General features: G+C 38.5%; 1 protein-coding gene across 1 annotated transcript; it reads left to right on the forward strand.

Moving 5' to 3' along the window:
- The first annotated feature begins 14,756 nt into the window (after window positions 1-14,756).
- LOC123250457 (E3 ubiquitin-protein ligase AMFR-like) lies at window positions 14,757-15,444 on the forward strand. The gene is given in 2 exon segments (XM_044679528.1): window positions 14,757-15,425; window positions 15,427-15,444. Coding segments are annotated over 2 exon segments (687 nt in total).
- Window positions 15,445-16,194: the final 750 nt, after the last annotated feature.

Genomic DNA, 16,194 nt, shown 5'->3' on the forward strand with positions numbered 1-16,194 from the left:
AAATATTAAGTATTGGTTCCAAGGCAGAAGAGTGGTAAGGGGTAGGCAATTGGGGTTGAGTGACTTACCCAGGGTTATAAAACTAGGAGCTGTCTTGAGGCCATATTTGAACCCAGGGCCTCCTATCTCTAGGCTGGGTTCTCCATCTACTGAATCACCTAGATAACCCCTGAACTGGGTTTTAAACTCAAGTCTTCCTGACTCCAGATCCATCCTACTATCCACTATACCACTTAGCTACTGAGTAAGAATGTGCAGAATCCCCTAGCACAGCTTCATTGTCTCCAAACCCTTCAACATTTAGTTCAGTCCCTCTTTTAAATCAGTTGCCCTAGCATCTGATGTCACCACAGAGCAGGGGTTCTTCAGACATACTTAACATCCCAAGGTTTTGGAGCAAAGAGAGGCATTGTACTTATATAAATGTGATCATTCCTTACTGTATTTCTTTTTCTTCCCTTTGCTTCTTCTCTTTCCTAATGCCTTTTCTTTAATCCTCTTCATTTCAGAAATATCTTTGAAGGTGATGCCATCATATCCTCTTTACTGCCCTACAAGTTTGGACCTTTTCTTGCTGCTCCTCCTTAATCTATCTTTCAATGCTTCTATGGGGCTACAATCACTCCTTGTGCAAGGAGGAAAGAAGAATAGCATAGTGTAGTGTATTATAGCAGATGATGGTTGTGCTGAGCCAGTGAACAGGCAGAGGCACCAATCACTATTACTTGCCCCTATATTTTTGAGGACCAGGTGACTCCACATTTTACCTTTTTATCTATTCCCTCCCTTACCTTTTGGAGAAGTGGCTTTCCATTCAAACCATCACTGGAAAAAATAGTGAATGTCCACCTCAATGCCAGGCTAGCTAAGATATTTAGCTATGATTGCTGGTACAATTCACCTAGGGCAGTGATGGGCAAACTTTTTAAAGAGGGGGCCAAAGGAAAGGAAATGCTCATCTGCCAGTCTGTTTCTAAGACAACTCTTTGGAAGTTTCATTGTATTGTATCCTATATTCATCAGATTAGGAATAATGTCACACAGCTGGATAGAACATTTCAGAGGGCCACATCTTGCCCACAGGCTGTATGTAGTTTGCCCATCACTGACCTAGGGAAATCCTGATGAAAATATTCTCTCTGCCTTGATTAAATGCTTGGTTGATTGACTAGCAAGTTGTAAAAATGAATCAACTCCATTTCTTAGCTCTGAGCCCCCAGCCAGTGATCATGCTTCAACAAAATATAGAAGTTTTAAATCTCTTTATATTGTCCCAAGAATTCCCAGACACCTCTCTCTTTTGTATTTGAACAATGTTAATTCGTATGGTTAACACTTTTGGATAATGTTTGCCAGTCTTCAAAACAAAGTAAGTATTTAAATATGGAAAGATAAAAGTTTAAGAAACAAACATTAGCCTCCTTTTCTACCTAACACTCCCTGGAAATATTAGATCCATGGACCTTGTCTTGGCTTTTCCAGAAAGGAAGGGAAAAGGAAGAAGGGGGTAGAAGCATATGATAACCAGGCTGCACCTCTGCAGCTCAAATATTTCAGAAGTGAAAAATACACCCTGATGTATCTCATATATGATTTGCCCACACAGATGTTCCCATGCTAGCTGTCCTCCTCTATTGGGTCTGTCTCCTCTAGCCTCATCTTCAACTTTTTCTAAAAATCTAAAGGGTCAAGCAAGGAGATTTTGTCCATTAAAGGCAGGTCCTCCACCAGTCCCAAAGTCATTGAAAAGCTCTGGTGGGATAAAAATTTGAGTATTTTTGGGAGATTTCTGCCTGAAACCATCACACATCATCTCTGGAATCCTGATCTTCTTAGAAATGTCTGAAAGATGCATGACCAAAATATCAGTACATTAAAAAAAGACACCCTTCTCATTCTGGATTTCAAGATTTTTTAAAAAATTGAAAAATGATCCAAAGCGTTTGTAAACTGGAAAGTATCCTGCAAATCCATCAGTCTGAGACCTTGACATTTCAAAATCAGGGAGCTCGCTATTTACTAGCAAGTTTGGAAAATTTTCAGAGAATTCCTGTGAGGGGGCACAACCATCACCGACGACCTTGCAGGTGTAGATAGGGATTGCTCTAACAAGAGCAAGAGAGATTGTTGTGTAACAAAGGGTGTGAGAGGGTGGGGGAGGGGGGTAAGAGAGAAAATACAATTTATTTGAGCCATGGCAGCCTTGATATAATCATGGGCTTTTTGTCCAAATTTGTGACACGATCATGGTATTTTTGAATTTTCATCTCTTCAAGGTGAGTGGGTCTTCCTCTTTTTCTTTTATATGATGTTCCCAGGAGTGGGTGGAGGGATCTTTAAGTTAATTCTTAGTATAAACTGACCAAAGGAAACCAACAAAGAGTTGTAAGGGAGAAGGGAAGCAAAACCAGGGACTGCTGTATTTTACATATGTAGGTCAAATAAATCCATGTCTGAAACATTTGGAGCCCAACGATATCATCTTACTTTCTGAGTTTTTTTAAGTGACCTAGTTTCTTTAAAATCAATTCAAGCATTCAAGATGTTTATAGTAACCTGGTGTGAAGACAGTGGCTGAGATAAATACTGGCCTTGCTACTTTTGTGAAATGCTTTAATTTGTTATGCAACATTAAAATGCAACATCAAAAAGCCCTCCCATGAATTAAAGGATTTGATTAATGTGCTTCCAAAATTAGATATGGTTGGACATTCTGCAATCATTTGAAAACAATTAGAGGGCCAAGGTTATTTTTTTAAAGATATAAACATTACAAAATGAGATGGGTCAGTTAATATAATATTAAAATAAGGATATGAACAGAACTTTTCATTTCATGTGTACAGGGAACACCCAAAGGGGGAAATTCCCTCTACCAATGCGGGCTCACACCATCTCAATAACTTTTCATCTTAGAGAGTGGCCGATAGCCCTTGGAGGCTAAAGTGATTTGCTGGGTCACACAAACACTACACGGCTAAGGCAGTTGTTTATTTTTTAACTCTTGCCTTCCATCTTAGTATGAATTTTAAAACAGAAGAGTAGTAAAGGCTAGGCAATTGGGGATAAATGACTTGCCCAGAGTCACACAACTAGAAGGTGTTTGGGGCTAGATTTGAACATGGGCCCTCCCAGCTTCAAGCCTAGAATTCTATCTGCTGTGCTACCTAGCTGCCCTCAAAGGCAGTTCTTGAACTCAAATCTTCCCCTCTCTTAGAAAAATTACTGTCATTTGTGCCTTTGATGTCATTGATAATGGTACCATAATTATCCTCATGATACAGATCAGCATGACAATGTGCTATTGTTGGTATAAAGTTTATGTATTTTCAAAATTTTTATTTTTCTGTTGATGTTCTATAGGGGATAGATGCTGGACTTAGAATTTTGCTAGTATAGGAAACTATAATATGGTGAGAAAATTCTCTGAACCATTTCAGGTCAAGTCCTCTGCAACTTAGCCAGAGCTATCTAGAGTACTGAGTGGCCAAGTGACTTGTTTAAAGTCACCTACTATATGGCAGAGGCAGAACTTGAACGTAGGTCCTTATAAAGATCTAATATGCTCTGGAAAGTGGCAAGACATGGTCTGGATCTCTTCAAGTGACTAAACAATGGGATGACCAAGTAGCCTTTTCTGGGTCTGCTAAAGTACCATCTATGTGCCAGCCTCTGTGCTAACTCCTGGGGATATAAAGAAAAGTATAAGGCAGTTCTTGCCCTCTAGGGGGTGCAAATAACACATTAAAAGATGTTGAAAAGCAGAGGATGAGGATGGGAATGGGGAGAGTTTATCCCACTGGGATCATGATTAAGACTTATAGCCAGGGTAGAGATGAGAGTTTGAGTTGATTTCATCTTGCAGAATGAGTTTCAAGAAATCATGAAGTCAAGGAGAGTAGCCAGGTGGAAAATGATGAGATGCACACCCTAGGTGCCCTCCCTTTATGATAGAGGATCTGGGAGTTCTCTAATGCCCATCCTCTCCACCCTCTCCAATCAGAGAGAGGGAGGTGCCACAGGGGCACTGAGATTTGAGGAGGTTCTGCATCAAGGAAGATAATATTTAAGGCTATCCATTCCATTTTAGGATAGTTCTAATTATTAGGAAGTGTTTCTTGTCACTGAGATGAAATTACTTCATAACCTTTATCCATCACTTCTACTTTTATCTTCTGAGGTCATACAAAACAAGTCTATGGGAGAGAGTGCTAGACTTGAAGTCATGAACTCGTGTTCACATTCTGCCTCATACTCTTGTTAGTTCAAATTCTGCCTCATACTCTTGTTAGCTGTGTGACTGGACAAGTTGTTCTTCGTTCTCACTTTACTCATCTGTAAAATGGTAAAAATAGCACGCACTTCATAGGGTTGTTGTGAGAATTGAATGAAAGTTTGTGAGCCTTAAAGCACTATATAAATGCTAGTTATCATTGTTATTCCACCTGACAGCCATTCAAAATATATGAAGACAGAAATAAAGTCCCTTCTATGTCTTCTCCAGACTAAACTTCTGTTCTTCAACTAATCCTTTTCTACTATGGTTTTCTTCCTTCACTTTTCAGATTACCCTCCTCTGGAGGCACTCCGTCTTCTGAAATCTCATAAAATGTTAGACTCAGAACTAATCACAATACTCTACCAATGATCTTACCAGGGAAGATATAGAAAGAATATTGATGCAGCTGAAAATTTTAATTGTTATTTTATATCTTCTCAAATGTTAAGCCTAACATACTTCACAATTACCCAAATATTCTCATGGAGTTGATTTTTTGAACCCCAAATGTAGGACTTTACATTTACCAATTTCATCTTATGCAATTTGCTCTATTCTGTTGTAATCTCTTGTCATATTGATTCTGTTAACCAAAGTATTAGCTAGTCCTCAGAAATTTATCATCCATAAATTTGGTGAGTCTACATTAATGCTTTTATCCAAGTTATTGATAATGTGGAACAAAACAGAGTCAAGGACAGAACCATGCAGTGCATGCAGTCTTTGTCAGAGACAACTCAGGTTGATGTTGATATGTTAATCAATTATTTATTCAGTCATCTCTGAATCTCTCTAATCCTATAATCTACTTGCTATAGTTTAGGGGTATACATTTGTCCCCCTGCCTCCCTGTCCCCTACCTCCCATGGTAATAGTGGTGCCAGTAGGGAGCTGTCCAGCACTGAAACTCATTTAGGAAATACTAGACCTCAGAGACCAGTTTCACATGCCTGGATATGCAGACAATAACAACAACAAAAATGATAAAAAGAAAAAACAAGCAAACAACTCCGCCCCACAGATGACAAGTATGGCAAATTAGCTGGGACTGTCAGATTCTCCCAGTAACTGAAAATTCTGTTTCATGTTCCACCACATCTCTTCACTTGCTCCTTGAGACTCATTGGTATCTATGTACACTTTTGGTTAGATTCTGCTTCCTGTCTTTTGTTCTGTGATTGTTCCCTATTTTTCTGGCAACTAACCAATAGCTCTGTGAAAATAACCTGGAACTTCTGAGCCCAAAATAAAGAAGCTTCAGTCTGCATTAGTTTTCAGTCTGTTCATGCAGCCTGTGGTAGGACCCAATGATAGCCTTGCCATTGGACAAGAGTGGGAGGAATGTAATAATATCATTCAGAACACACCTTCTTCTATCTGCAAGTATTTTATTAGAATTTTTGCTCAGTGAAAATTGAAAATTTCCAAATATATGTCCATAGCATTTCCACGATTTGCCAGTCTCATAATCCATCAAAAAAAAAGAAAAAGATTAGTCCAACATTATTTATTGTAATTTTTTGGCTCAGAGTAATCAGTTTCTTTGTCTAAGTGCTCATTACTCATCCACTCATAACGCATTCTTTAATTTCACCAGGAACGGAAGTCAAGCTCACCAGCATATAATAAGCTTCCTATTCTCAATTCTTTCAAAATGGGACATTGGCTTATCTCTAAGTTTGCAGGTCCCCTCACATGATTTTTCAGAGGTGATTGTCAGCATTTTAGCCATCCCATCCACAAGTTTCTTTAATATCTTGTGATATAGTTAGTTCATCTGGGCCTGATATCTTGAATTCCTTGACAGCAGCTAGTTGTTCTCATTTATATTTTATTTCAAGTCCCTGCTAACCACTTTTGCTTTCTTTTTTCTAAAAATCATTCTCCTTTTTAGAGAAAACAGATGCACATAACAGTTAAATAGTTCTGCCTTTTCTTCGTTATTATCCTTGTCATACCTTCCCAATGCAATACTACGATCTTTCCTTGGGATCACCTTTTTGCTCCCTAAATGGGTAAAATTGTCCCTTTTTTTTGAGGAACATTGGATTTGGAATCAGAAAGATCTCTGATACTAGCTTTATGATTATATTTATATCATTTCACCTTGCTGAACTTGTTTCCTTCTCTATGGAAATCAGATATACAAAGCACTGTGCAACCCATAAGGAATTATAATTATTCTTTTAATTCTTCTCCAACCTTTAGCCTTCTTGATATCATTCCTATGGGACCATGGCATTTTTTTTCTGTATTTGATACAAAATCAATTGCCCTTGTTTCCATCTTATGTCATGTCTTTTTTTTTTCTCACCAATCTGAGTTTAGTGATGGTAAGAATCTGAAAATCATAGTTCCAGAAGCATGTTCTCAATGAATATTTTTGTGCAAAAAGTGACATAAAGAACATTTATAGTGGATATGACAAGAAAAGGGAATAGGTCATTAATGGAGTGAAAATGGAAGAACACATAAGGACATCTCAAGGGGTATAGTAGCACCCTTAAGAAATTAATATTGGGTATATCTTCTACAAGAAACTGATGGGGAAAAAAGATAATTGCCCAGGAAGAAAAAGGAAAGAGGAATTATAATCTGCACTGGTGAAGGAAATGTTGACACCAAAGAAATTATGAATCTTTCCCAAAAAATTCAAGGATTATTTTTATCATGTAAGCCAGTTTTGCAAATTCATACCTTCTGTGCTCCAGCTAAGCTTCAGAAAAAGTGGCAATTAGTAGGGAGAGGAGGTTTTTTTTTTTTTTGGTTTTGTTTTCTTTGTTTCAGTGAGTAAAGAGGGAAGAGTCTCAACATTCATATGGCAACAAGTCAGTAATGTTCCGAAATTCCAAAACAAAGTTATGATTTCCCCAGGTACCCAGATCGTATCAAAGCACCTTGTCAGTTCAGAACATTTTTTACAATGTAACAAAAATGTATCTGGTTACTCAGTTCAGGAGCCAGTCCAAATTTGGGGGTGTTGAAGGAGAAAATGCAAGTCTAAGAGGCCTTTTATTTTGGTTTCTAGGGAGATAACAGGGAATAAAGTGAAAGCAGAGGAGACTGGGAGGAAAACAGAGAAGATTGCTGAATAGGATTATGGGGCTTGTCAAGTTTCTGGGTTTTCTTTGTACTAGTGGTAGCATAGCTTATGCTTTTATTTTTATTATTTTACATCATAGCATTTATAACTGAACAATTACACGGTTCTTCACCCTTTGGATAGACCTGAACACATTGATGTTAATTGCTGAAAGGACAAATTCAGGAAAGTAAAACAGTAACCCTATCCTAAACACAGTAGTCATTTGGCCACAATGAATATTCATTTATTCCCCCAAGGATCTCCAAACCCTCCATGGATTGCTGATCTGGGTAACTTCATAGGTAACAGTTTCACTGTTTTATTACAAATTCCGATGAAAGGCTGACAGTTCGTACACTTAGCCTCCTGGTCCTGTTCGATGGCTCCTGCTTCCCCAGGCTCTTTAGACCCCTTATATCATCGGACCCTCTTCCTTTCCTGCAACTTTTACATTCAAGGCTTTCAGCCACTAGATTCTTCTCTTTTCCCATCTAACTCCACATTCCCAATGATCTTCTCTGCACACGTGTATCAAAATTTTGCTGGAAAAGCAGGAAAGAATATAGTTACTCGTATGTCCCAGAAAGTTTTTCTCGTGGGCGTTTGATTTTACTGTTGCCTTCTTCGGAGCCAGCCATGGACTAGAAATCAGACAGATGCCAGTCTCAGGGACGGATGCAGCCGGACTCTCTCTCACAGCGTTAGAAGATAAAGGAAGGAGGTCAGAGAGATTCAGAAGTTTCATCTTATTGGAATGAACAAAGCAGAGCATCTATTGCAACATTCCACGGCTTCCAGAGTCTTGATATTTTTTCTTCCAGACAACAGAGCTGTGTTTGGCTCTGTGTGGATGTTAAAGCCAGAGACTCACGGAGGCTGCTTATTGGATCCTGTAGCCCATGGTTAGAAATAAGAGTTTCGTGTTTACTGCACCAATTTCACAGCACAGCTGTGGGCATACTATAGGAGAAAGATGGAGCAACATGATCTTTTGAAGCTTGCAAAATGCTGATGCATAGCCAGATACTTAGAACTGTTTGCTTGTTCAAGAAGAAACCTATTTCAAGATTTAATTACCACCAAATCAGACAATGTTTTCATCACTAAATCCTTTCAATTCCACATCATGTGTTTTCAATTTCATCAGCATTTATAACTTATTTTTGTTAAACTTTTGCTGTCAAAAACAATGTGGAAATCCCAGGTTATATAATGGGGGTCCTGGAGAGCCAACGTTGAATTAGCCAACCAAAATGAAATGACTATTGTGGAATGTGCTTTTGAAGAAACTCATTCTTTCCCTCAGCCCACAGACCCAACATGGACATTTGCGAATCTTCGGGTAGCACTAAAAGAGGCAAAAGTGTGCCTCATTTAATGTAGCATTAGAGTATGCTCTAGACCGCCTGGACCGAAAGATGTGACCAGGTGCAAAGTCAGCAAAGTCATGGGGACCATTTGTGAAGTGTGTTGGGTCTTTTAAAAAAGTTTCTACATTAAAAAGTTTATCATAATAAAAATAACAGTTTATGATTTTACAATGTGCCTCAAGACCAGGAGTTCAAATTGTTCTCTTTTTCTCCTAACATAGGACATTATCTTCATTCTTGTTTAATTGATAGGAAGATGTATTGTCTCTCTGAAAGACTTACAATTCAATCTAGAAATAGCCCTAAAAAAGCCACAATGCTTTCTCTTCTTGTGCTGAGCTGTATATTATATATTTGCCCAAGTTGATTTACGCAGGAAACATTTTGCTTAATCTAACACAGTGCTCCTATTCACTTTTTGTCATAGTGTTTTGTCTTTTTTTATTTTAAACCCTTAATTTCTGTGTATTGACTTATAGGTGGAAGAGTGGTAAGGGTAGGCAATGGGGGTCAAGTGACTTGCCCAGGGTCACACAGCTGAGAAGTGTCTGAGACCGGGTTTGAACCTAGGACCTCCCGTCTCTAGGCCTGGCTCTCCATCCACTGAGTTACCCAGCTGCCCCTTGTCATAGTGTTTTAAAATTCATAGTTGGTAAGACACACTCATGGAATCATGCTGGAATTAACTTCAAAAGTTATCTTTTCAGAGACAGAGGGTCCGTGAAATTGATTTTAAAATATTTTGGGGGGCAGCTCGGCTCAGTGGATGGAGCACTAGGCCTAGAGACGGGAGGTCCTGGGTTTGAATCTGGCCTCAGACACTTCCTAGCTGTGTGACTCTGGGAAAATCACTTGACCCCTCCCCACCATTTCCTAGCCCTGATTGCTCTTCTGCCTTAGAACCAATTGATTCTAAGACAGAAGGTAAGGTTTAAAAAATATATATATGTATATATATATGCATATATAGAGATATATAGATAGATAGATATAGATAGACAGACATAGATAGATAATTATATTTCAATATAATTAGTTTGCTTTATAATCCTATATAATCCTTCCATTTTATTTTAAACATTTAAAAACCATTCTCCAGAGTGCCAAAGGGTTCAAGACACAAATAAGATTTGTATTATTATATCCAATGCCTTCATTTTTAAAATGTGGGAACAAATTCAGAGAGATTAAGTCATTTGCTCAAAGTCACCCAGCTCCTATTGGCAATGGCAGACTAACTGTGGGCTTCTGACTAAAGTTGTGGCCCAAGTTCTTTTATGCGCATGGTGATGCCTTGAGGAGACTGCCAGTGAACAGAGATCCCCAGCTGGTCACATAGTTCATGATAAAAAAAATAACCTGTTTTTCAATTGCTGGTATGATTATAATTTTGCAGAAAAAAAATACAGGAAGAGAGGGCAGTGGGGAAATCTTTCTTCATGGTCAGCCTGATAAGGGCAGAGAGACTACTTGTCTGAAGTATATGGAATAAATAGTGAAGCTCGATATTACTGGATTGGGAGTTTATGTAAAATTGTCACTTAAAATGCTAAAGGGAATATGAGTAGCAAAAAAAAAAATCTGGAGGAGGTCTCATGAATTCATTAGGAAGCTAAAAACCCATGAGGAAAGGATAAAATAGAACAAAAAACTTCTCCCAACTGATGTTGAAGAAGTCAATTCCTTTGATGATGTAAAACAGCCCTGGTGTTCTTTTCCTACCAATGTCAATGTTATGACTGGGAAATGTGTATAAAGAGAGTGCCTGGCTCCAGGTTGAGAGGCCAACAAATAGCCCTGTGGGATTTCTTCAGTAAGACTGAGGCTGATGATTTTTTAATCCTCCTAAGGAGATTTGCTCCAAGAATGAAGTGTCTGTGCTTAAGCTGCCATCACTATTATGTAGGTCTCTCAATTTCAGCTGGTGTTTGGTAGGTTAGTCTAATAAATTTAAAAAAATGTAGATCAGGCATATTTAATAAGGAGAGTCTTTGTAATACTGCATTAATTAATTAGTACATTAATTCAACAACTATTTATTAAATGTCTACTATGAATAGCATATACTTGAATGAATCAACTTTAGGGCTATTGTTATTAAGGGAAGAAAATAAGTCCAAAAGTAGAGCAGAAAAGAGAGTTGGAAAGATAGTAGGTAATGATGAGAGAGTAGAATTTCAGAGTTCAACTCAATGGAGGTAGAAGAGTTATGAATGATGGTGAGATCAAATATGTGAACATCTCTGTGGGTATCTGAAGTGGAGAAGGAATATAGGTTATGGGAACTGAGGAAATCAATCAACTGAGAAGTCAAGGGTTTTCAAAGGCGCCTCACTATGCATACCACAGTCCCCAAATTTAAAGGCAAAGATTAGAATAGAGAGGAAGGCTGTACAGCTAGGTGCCATCCTCATTGAGAATAGAAAGAGAATGACCTAGAATGACATTATATGAATTCATGAAACAATAGGGCAAGGAATTTAGATCTGAAATGAGGAATAGAGATAGATCAAGTGATTCTTAAAGGAGGAAAAGTTCCTGTGTTGTTGGTTATGTAATAATCTAGAAGTAGTTGTGAAGAGTGAAGAATATGTGTACTTTTCTTGTGGTGTAGATACATGCCCAGTGTATTGAAGTGTATTTGAGAGGGTTGACTACACAACCCTCTGAATGAAAAGAAGAAATTCAGATTGAAGAGAGCAGAGGAGCAGACAGAGTGGTGAGACTTAAGAGTTGAGTGTAGAGAGAAGAGAGCATAGGTGGAGACATCATGGGGGAAGGATTTCTACTTTAGAAGATTCTGAACTATCAAAATAGGGGAAACATGAAATAAGAACTTGTTTGATATTATTTGGGGGAAGGATCGATTGACTACATGGCCCCAAACCCTGAAGGTCTAAAGGCAGGTATGGTGGTATCAACTTATATGACCTAGCACTCACTCCAAACACTGGGAAGCTTACTAATTGGGGGTGGGGAGAGTTCTGTAGAGCATCTGAGTCAATAAGAACTTAGTATTTGTATTTCACAGATCAAGCTGAATTTGCAGTTAGCACAAACCCTCTGGTTTCATTCTAGATGACAGCTAGTGAGGCATATCTAAAAGAAAATAATACTACAGGCAATTTTAAGAACTCCTACCTTAATTATTCAAATAAATGTTGATTCCAGACAATATTGGACAAACAAGAAGCATCATGTGGGTTACAATCATGTCCACTTGAAAATGTGTATATTATATTAATCTCAAAAGTCTCTTGCAGAGCTATAATTCTATAGAATCAATGATATAAAGCAATTGCCACAACAAAGAGGCCAAACAAGCTCAGAAACTGTCCCAGTCATCAAATGTCTAATCTCCTTGCAAGTGGAGATTTATGGAAGTCAGGGAAAACATCTGTTAAGAATAAAATCACTTACAAAACCTTAGGAAGAAGATGATTGGTAGGTTATGAACTGTATTGATTTATAAAGTAGCAAGATGCAATGGAAAGAGAAACAAATTTATATTAATCTCCCCATGAAACCCAATTGAGTGAAATCACTTAGAATGTTTTTAAATGACAAAAAAAAAACAGATGCAAAATGGACCAGACTCTTCAGCATTTTTTGAAACAAATTATTTTCAACAACAATAAGAGTAGAACCACCACCTGCAATATGGTGATTACAATAAAGAAAATGAAGACAGGAAGAGCTGCTATCTACTGAGTGCACACATAAGAAAGAAATCTATTCTTCAGGTCATATAATTTTAAAAACTCTGGAGGACTGATTTTCTTTTTTTTTTTATTTTATGAATCTCCTTAGTTTTTACCACCTACATTCCCTCCTATTTATCCTTAAGAGCCCTCTCTTCTAACAAAGAAAACGATTATACTAAAGCAGTCCAGCAAAACCAGGTGACACATCAAGTTATTATATTTGTGTTCCACACCCAGGGTCTCTCATTCCTGCAAAGAAGGGAGGGATACACCTTTTCATATATCTTCTTTAGGACCAAACTTGGTCATTACAATTGCATAGAATTTAATTTGCATTGTTTCGCTGTTGCCATTCTTTCATTGACATTATTGCAAAGAAAAGGTTTAATAGTTATTACCTTCTAATATTTGAGAGACTATCAAGCAGAAGAGGGATTATACTGTGTATTTGCTTTCCTTCCTTACCCACGTTCATTCAGTTGTCTGGTATTCTTGTTTCTACTTTGTAACATCTCTCATATAGAACCCCTTTTCTCCCTTGACACTAGTACCACCCTGATGCAGGCAATTATCAACTTGCTCCTGGACTATCCCTATCCCTTCCTCAAGTTTCACTCCACTCCAATTGATCCATCACTGATCTCCCTAAAGCACAGATCTGCTCCCCGCCCCACAGCCAGCCCCATTTGACATACTCCCAGTAGTTCCCTGTTACTTCCAGCATCCAATATAAAATCCTCTATTTGGGTTTTTTTAACCCTTACTTTCTGTCTTAGTAGCAACTCCAAGACAGAAGGGCAAGAGCTAGGAAAATGGGGTTAAGTGACTTTCCCAGGGTCACAAAATTAGGAAGTATCTGAGGCCAGATTTGAATCCAGATCCTCCTGCCTCCAAATCTGGTTCTCTAGCCACTCTGCCACCTAGCTAGCCCCCTCTATTTGGTTTTTGAATATCCTTACCCTTCTCTACTTTTCCAATCCCTTTACAGCTTATTTCCTTCCATACACTATTTGATTCAGTGACACTGGCTTCCTTGCTATTTCTCAAAAATGATACTATTTCCCGACTCCAAGGATTTTCACTGGCTGTATTCCATGTCTAGAATTGTCTCCTCATCTCTGCCTCCAAGCTTCTCTGGTTCCTTTAAATCCCAGCAAAATCTCATCTTCTTTAAGAAGCCTTTCCCATTCCCTTAATACTAGTGCCCTTCTTTTGAGACTACCTCCAATTTATTCTGCATACAGTTTATTTGTACATGGTAGTTTCCATGTTTTTCTCCATTACAATACTCCCTTGACCATAGTAAATCCTTATGAAAAATGGTTGACTAACTGATCATATTCCAAAGGTCAAAGGTAGGATCAATTGGTAGACATCATAAGGAGAACTTTTGATCAGATAGGTCTGCTCATGAATCAAAAGGCAAGTCTCAAAGTAATGATTCTCTTTTCACTGGGAGTATTCAAACTGAGGCTGGATGATGATGTATCATTAATGATATCAAAGGGATTACTCCATTGTGAACATGGCTGAATTAGAGTACCTTTCAAATCCAAGAATTTGTGGTTCTTGACCTCAAAATTCTGCTAGTAAGATACTCAGAGGCACTTCTTCAAAAATTTCTCTGTAGCATTTTACATAATTATAAGCAAACAAAAAAAAACCCCTAATAAGTAGCCTAACTGTCTAGCAATAGAGAAATGATTAAAAATGTGCTACATCAATTCAATGGAATGCTATCACTTTTATGTTGCATTTAAGACAAATAGGGGTGAGTAATACAGAGAAAACTGGATTGGCCTTTATGAAATATTTCAAAGAAAAAAGTTGACAAGGAAATGAAGAAGTATAAGCTATAGTCAGTCATATAAGAGTGAGTAAAAATAAAAGGACAAAGCCTTGAGCTAGAGTACCTTAAAAGTTGTAATGATACTTTATGCATTGAAATTAGGTAATTTAAAATAGTAAGTAGTCACCAAGTAAGTAGAATTGGCGGTATTGATAGTTGGTATTTGATTTTTAAGTAAATATTTAATTAAAAAGGATTGATTCAATCTGGTATCCTTTAAGCCACTTTCTAATTAAAAAACTGGTCCTCATATATGTGTTTGTGTGTATGAATGTATTTAACATGGAACTATGTTTTTCTCCCTATGTTTTCTTCTTCAGAGATTCGTACACTGTTTCTCAAAAGAAATGGTTATGACTCCCACTAGTGTAGTAGTAGTAGCAAGACTGAGGAGAAGATATGGAGAAGATATTACAGAAATGCAACTAGTAAGACAAGCTCCTGCCTCCCCTTCTGCCCAAACTTCAGAATGTCTCTGAATTCCCCTGACAATCAAATCAGAGAAGACCAGCCAGGAGAGACCTTGGATGAGAATTTGGGGCCTGTGGCAGCAGCTGAAGATCAACCTTGCCTAAATGAGCACAACCACATCTTCCACTTTGATGGCTCGCAATTTGCTCGATGGCTGCCCAGTTTTTCAGTGGAACTGATGCATACCACCAAGATCCTTGGCATTACTGAAGCATGCAATTCCCAGCTTCATGCAATGACGCGGCAGATTCAAGAAATGTTTCCCGAGGTTCCATACCATCTTGTTCTGCAGGATTTACAACTGACACACTCAGTCGAAACAACAACAGACAATATTTTAGAGGGACGAATTCAACCTTTCCCTGCACAGGCTGAGCGTGGGCCCCTTGACCACAGTCCCAGGTTGGGAGAGATGTCAGATGTCCAGGAATTGGAAGCTGAGCCCAATGAGGTAAAGGACTTTAAAGCTGGAGGGAGCTGGTTCTCTAAGTCAGCTGAGGAACGCCAACGGATGTTAGCACAGCGGAAGGATGACCTGCTGCAGCAAGCTAGGAAATGTTATTTAAACAAAGCCTGTAATGATGACCCAGCCTCAGAGAATAATCTGCTTTCCCAGAGTTCATTCTCTGATCCTGTGACCCAACACTGAAGGATGTAGGCTACTGCTAACTCAACGAAGACTTTAGATGCAGCAGAACTCCTATCATTAGCCTTTGCCCTCTTGCCCTTCTTCATAAGAAGTGTGCTGACTTGCTGTACTTCATCCCGGCAGGAAGAGACCTTTCCTGTTTGACTGCATTGCTGCTGTATAAAGAACATAGTCTTACTAGTGTTTGGACAGCTGACAAATTTAGTCTTTTTTTTTTGTAATATTTTGGGGGAGTAATATTGCTTCTCCAGTTCCCTTGCCCACTCTGGAAAAAAAAGCCAATTTTAATTTTAGACATTATCTCTGCTGGCACTGACTCAACTGCCAATTTGAGTTGGAGTGGCCAAAGTTGGTCTGAGAGGGCAGCCAGAGGAGCAGTGACAGCCAACTTAAATTACCCACTTTATTCATAGGCCACTGAGGGTACTGGTGTCTTAACTCAAAATCTGGCAAGGGACACATACAAAACAATCCAGAGAATGCTTACTAGATCAGCCAGCAAGCCTCTACCTACCACAGAGGCATTCTGCATGTTATAAAAGTCACCCGTAAAGCAGTTCTGTCTCGGGAAAGTTGGGGGGTATATGGGAAATGATTCTTAGTGTGGCAGCTGAAACGAGGGGTAGTCTGGCTACCTGATTAAAAGATGAAAATAAATAGTCTGCTTTTTGCAGGAAAGTAACCTCCAAGTTGGCCCAGCCCATCAGTTGTTTATGCACCTCCTTGCTCCTAAGCTGGTTTTATTTCCATTAACTCTGGTACTATGTCCCTTGTACGTATATCCATG

The sequence above is a fragment of the Gracilinanus agilis genome, chromosome 5 (genome assembly GCF_016433145.1).
Source record: "Gracilinanus agilis isolate LMUSP501 chromosome 5, AgileGrace, whole genome shotgun sequence".
Lineage (NCBI taxonomy): Eukaryota > Metazoa > Chordata > Mammalia > Didelphimorphia > Didelphidae > Gracilinanus > Gracilinanus agilis.